General features: G+C 36.0%; 1 protein-coding gene across 2 annotated transcripts in view; it reads right to left on the minus strand.

Annotated features, from left to right (window-relative positions):
• PDGFD (platelet derived growth factor D) overlaps positions 1-5,735 on the minus strand; it is a 296,873-nt gene extending 291,138 nt beyond the window's left edge. For both annotated transcript variants that reach the window (XM_003764293.4, XM_003764292.4), the window contains exon 1: positions 5,174-5,735. In XM_003764293.4, the coding sequence (XP_003764341.1) occupies positions 5,174-5,297 (124 nt within the window). In that variant the 5' untranslated portion in view covers positions 5,298-5,735. The remainder of the gene's footprint in view (positions 1-5,173) is intronic.
• Positions 5,736-6,000: the final 265 nt, after the last annotated feature.

The following is a 6,000-nucleotide window of genomic DNA, read 5'->3' on the forward strand; positions in this document are numbered from 1 at the left end:
TAAGAACTCCTGTTCTAAAGGGAAACCAACTTCTGGAAATAACCAACAGAAACAAGACCAGTAAATGTGGGTCAAGAATAGGGCATCATGAGTAAGCTCCTATGACTTTATCTATTTTGGTAAAAAAAAAAAAAAAAAAAAAAAAAAAAAAAAAAAAAAAGAATTACAGTACAGGATACTGGAACCACTGCATTGTATTCATGAGGCAGTTTAAATGGAGTTCAGAAATGAACCACCTAGAAGAAAAGCTTATAGAAGATGACTAAATTTTCTAAACAATATGCAGAAATCTAGAGAATTATGGAGGATATGATTAAAAAATCAAGAATCTTCAGAGTGGTACAGGAGAGCCATTAAGCACTTTTCATGACACATTAATGACCCCAAGTTGCATTTCAGAACAATAGGTTTAATTTTTTACGAACATAAAAGGAAAAAAATAAAAGTAGAACTGCATGCAGGACTATTCAGTGAAACTTAAGCATGGTAGACAAATCTGATTCACTTCTGGAAGGACCATTTCCCTACTATGAGGTAGTAGTCTACATGGAGCCCAGATAAATATTAAAATCTATCTGTAACTTCCTTTCAACAAGTTGAACAGTTTTTATGAAGTCAAGGTTATTTCCCAATTAAGTATGTAATGACCACAATGTTTGCAATTCCTAGATGTGATTTTAATGCCCTTCTTATTGGAAAACATGTACAACTAAATTTGATGCATCAAAATGTCAATTTTGCTAATAAGTTGTCAGACATTTTTTAAGACTGCATTTTACCAAGTTCTCTTTTAAATTTTCCTTAAGGTTTTGTCTTTGAATCACTATCATAAAGCTATTATCAGTTGATATGGCTTATTTTAGAAATAAATGACCATTTAAAAACAAATGCAACAATTATGGTAATGGATCTTGTCCTTCTACCCCCACAAGAAAAATTCAAGTCCTTTCCTTTTATTGCAAAGGTAGGGGACACTGGGAGTAGAATAATTCATATGATATCAGAAATGGTCAATGTATTAAACTGTTTTCCCCCTACTTTGTTTTTAAATCTGTTACTACATAATAAATGGAAGGAAACTAATTTTGGAAATAAAATTTACATAAAACAATAAAAATAAAATTTAAATGAACTTAACAGGTAATGAAACTATAAGGACACTATTAGACATACTAGAAATACAACAATTGATTCTCAGTTACTAAAATATAAAAATGCCAAATGGTTCTAAATTTGGTATTTGAGTCACTCACACCTATCCTTTCTGAAGGCAAGACAAAATGAAAAGCACATCAGCTTAAGAGGTCATATCCAACGTTAACATCCTTAGCTGAAAATTTTACCTATTCAGGCTTGGTAATCAGAAAAATAAAATAAAACCATTGTTAGATTATTGACCCCACTGCTGAATGCTATGTTTGATTATTGTTAAAACCATTTTTCTCATTTCAATGATTAAGAAAAGAAATATCTGGAATCATTTTAACCCTAGAAAAGTACTTGAAACCAAAACAATTTGAATAACATTGAAGAACAAACACTAAAAATAACAAGTGACAATGAATAGGAATACCACATAATCTTTTCAGTCTTCCAAAATTGTAGTACTACAATATTTATTCTTGGAGATGCAAAACTCTAATCCCTTTCTTCAAAGTACCATGTTTGCTATTAAAAAAATAAAGAAATGTAATGCTGACTTAATTTTAGGACAGATCAAAAGAAAGTAAAGAGGGAAGGTCGGAAGAATCTGCTATCAGTAACTGATCCAGGGCAGGAGAGGAAGATCAATCAGTCCATGCTGATAATTTTACATGCTATTACCACATCTTCCATTAGGCTAACCTGGAAGTTGCTAAAGCTTAATTCAGTCACAATGTTTTTGGTGTTCCTTTTGCAAGGATGTTCAAGTACAACCTACAGATATACCGTAGGATAGCCAAAACAACATTGGAGTGGGACTCTAGAGAGCTAGGCTCTAGTTTCTACTGATACTTCATGATCATGTGACTATAGACAAGTCACAATCTCCTTGAACCTCAATTTCTGCAGCTAAAAAAATTAAAATTCCATCACTTACCTTCCAAGATTGTTATTAGGAAAAAACTTTTTTAAATTGTGTTAAGAGAAGTTGGGGTTTTATTAAGGAACCTGTCCTTATCAGGTATAATATTGTTCTTAGGGGTTGCAGATAAATATGTTATTTCCTTGTTGTAGGGAACTTTAAATGAGGTATCTTTCTCTAAGAATACACTTAGAGAATTACTAAATTGGAGAGTTGACATACTGGCTTATCTTGTATCAGATCTGCTAATCATGCTGCTAATATATGTCAAAAGCAGAACTTGAAGGCAGGTCTCCCAAGTCCAAGACCAATTTTTGAACTTTTACATTCCATTGCTTCTTGTTTTTCTTTATATCTTCTCTTATTTAATAACTAGGTAACTATGTTACTTCAACCTCCTTTCACCATTCTTCTCATGATGAATGAAGGAAGAATGGGATTGAGTAAATTTCATTGTATTATCTTTCATTGTAATGAGAGCTGTATATGTTATTGGTTTCAAACTATAAGCAGGAGCCATGATGAATTTTAGGATCTTTAAGGGAACTCATAAATCATTTGTATTCAGTATGCTACATTTCCCAAAATAACAAGTAACACTCTGTTAAGTATCATTGTTATTGGTCATAGACTGGACTGGAATCTTCATCAAATATATTATATTATTATCTCAAACCTATAGTTTTTAATTATGAGTGCTCATGGTCCAAGGGCCTGATTTAATAACTAGTATCTTAATACTCCTTTACAATTTGTAAATAATTTTCTATATGTTAACTCATTTCATTTTTATTAACCTGAAGAACTATACAGTGTCTAGTATGGAAATATGGTAAGTTCCTTTGAAATAGAAATATAATTTATTAAGTGACCACTTCAATGTACAGGTTGACACTCATACTCAGTGAAATGGTGGGATAGTTTCACCAATTCTGATGCCTCCATAAGGAGCACAAAAGTAATTACAGTGGAACTGCCCTTTAACATTCTTCCTAAAATTCATAAAACTTGTCATTTAACAGGAGTCATCATTTTGAATTCTTTTAAAAATTGTTCCCTTTTTTTGAAATTGTCCAAAATATATGTTCCATTCAGGATTATTAATTATACAGCAGGTAAATTTATTTTGTTTTCTTTTTCTTGCCATCTTACAATCCTCTTCCCATCTATTTGGGTCACAGGATGGGTCTGGCTTTTGTAAAGTTTCAAACTTTCTAGGCTGATCAAAATTTGAACCAATATCAACTATTTCAGTTATTGTTAAAAAGTGTTAGTTTTAAATGACAGGAAATGAAGGGCGAGTTTCAAAATTCTTAAAAAACAAAGTACTCCCAAATCTACATCCATCAAATATCCTAACAATTGAAACAAAGAATGAGCAACTTTTCTTCCAACAGATAATATTTAACATGGAGAATAGTCTGTCAAGATTTTATTTTACATACTCTTGATTTTTTGAACAATTCTTAAATATTTTCCACTTTTCCCTCCCCATGGCTTTTTCTAATTAATACTTAGAGATACAGATTTATTACCTAGTTACAGATAAAAAACTTTAAATTGAAATATAACTATTATTAAATAGTCACAAGAAAACTTTTATTACAATATAAAAATTGTAATGTTTCTCCTTGGAGGGAGAATTTGAAAATGAAATCTATGAAATCTTAAAGGCCCAGTTTGGCAAAGCTACACATGACAATAATCTTTGCCTCACTATTTCTTTCAAAGTTCCTATCTGATTGTCCTATACTTTAAAAAAGGGATAGAAGTAGTTAAAAGTGCTTCTCCCACATAAGCTTCTCATAGGAAAATGATATATTGAAATAATCATTTCACATGTAACACCTTTGGATAGATTGACTACCTTTACAAAAACAAATAAAGGATCAAAAATAAAGCAAAACTTCTCTTTGTTTTTGATGAACATAGCATGCCCTAAAATCCAGAATCTCATCATCAAAAAGTTGTCAAGTTTTCTTTTTGCACAAAAGCCCAAAGGTCTCTTAGTAAATCTCAAGTTAAATATTTATTAGAAGGTTCTTACAAGTTACAGGACCTATTGATAATATCAAATAGCTAGTATCTGGCTAAACAATCTAGTTTTGAAAGTTTCTTAGCCACAAACAGCAAAGCTATGAAGAAGAGGTTGGGTCCAAAGAGAGACAATGTTTGCTTTACCAAGGTAAAGTTTCAGGACGGGAGGAGGGGCAGGGGGAAAAATGCAGGACAAATTAAGTTAATACAGATTAAGTTAATACAGGTAGCTATCAGATATTGCTGTTACTTGTCTAGAATGTATGCTTTAGAAGTGAACTAAAAAATAAATATCTAACAGGCGTTCTTTAAAATGCATAAAATCAGCTACTGACTTTGGAGAAGCTTTGCTCTGGGATGGGGAACACTAAAGGTGAAACTCTATCCCTGACCGGAACCTGACTTGGGACAGCTGTTTCTTGGACTAACCTCTATTCTTGGCAAAAGAGTTTGCAATACCTCTGGGAAAGAATATGAAGCTGAGCCTAACGGTGCACATCAGGACTAGCAGAAACTGCCGGTATGCTAATTCCCTTCCCAGCAATGCAGATCCCATGTCAGAACCTCCCTGAACTTGAACGAGAAAGTCACTTGCAGTGAATGCATTCTGCAGGGTTTTCTATTGCCATCGCTTCCTCACCATAGACTTTGCCCCTTCTTCTGTTAAAATTGGGAATAATGACAAAGCACTGCTTTAACAGAAGGGATCCAAAACCTCATAGCAGCAATTTCTTCACTCATCATAATCACCAGGACTCACTCCTAGACTTTCTAGTCTAAAAAGTTAAAGAGTGAGACAAAGAAACGACGCAGTCCACAACTTTCAGCATCCTGGTAACCGGTACGGCAGAGTAACTGGCCATTTAGAATAGTGATCCATTAGAATTTCCCTCACTCACAGAAGTCCCGGCTCTGCTAGGATGAAATTACATTGAATGAGGGGAGGGAACAAAATCCCACTCCAGCGCACCCTTACTCCTCCTTTCCCCCTCCTTCTCCCTCCTCCTGCAAACTTTTCGGCGCTTAAAGCTAGTTTGAAGCAACTAGAAATAAAGTTTGAGCTTTACTTACCATCTCTCCTGAGATTAGATGAGCGCAAAGCTTTAATAGATCCACTTTGAGGAATTGCCAAGCCGTCGCGATAGCTGCAAAAGTTTGCGCACACTATAGTGTATAAGAGGACTAGACGGTACATCGGGATCAGCGTCCCCGGGTCCGCGTTGCTCCAAGAAAAACCTGGGCTTTCCCAACCAGAGAACCCTGCACCTCACTGCTGCCTGCCCTAGAGTCGCGTCACTAGAGATAATCAGCGGCCGCCACTGCCACTCCTAATCGCCGAGTTCTCCCCAAACTTCCTGCATGCTGAAGTTTGTGAGCCCTGTGTGTGGGTGCAGCTCTTTGACTGGACAAATAGCAGGTTGATTTCTTCCCCACAGCCCCTCCGGTGGCCAGCAAGGGCAGCTGCAGAGGTAGGATCCAGATGTATCTGTGCGGGTCCTGGTCTAGACTAGTGCGCTCCTAACAGAACCGGCTTAGCCACTGCTGCAGAGAGCCTCTACCTCCAAGCTGCGCAAACAACATACTCAGGGAAGCTGGAGGCTGGAGTGCAAAAGCTTCCTCCAGGCGTCTGAGAGCTGCCCTGGCTACTGGGCATGCTCAGTGTCGAATTGGGAATAAGGTCTTTCCCTCTTGGGGCATGAACTGGGACATTGAGTGGCCAAGAGGAGAGTTTGAGAAGCAAAGAACAGAGATTGACATTTTACATGTAAGAGGAAAGAGGTCTGGGAGGAGCAGAACTAGGGCTCTCAGTCCCAAGTGTATCCCATTTGTATCTTTTCTTGGCAGCCCACAGTGCCCAACTCTCTCTAGATTTATCATCTCCAAAATTGTTCACCTTG

This window comes from Sarcophilus harrisii, chromosome 3 (genome assembly GCF_902635505.1).
Source record: "Sarcophilus harrisii chromosome 3, mSarHar1.11, whole genome shotgun sequence".
NCBI lineage: Eukaryota > Metazoa > Chordata > Mammalia > Dasyuromorphia > Dasyuridae > Sarcophilus > Sarcophilus harrisii.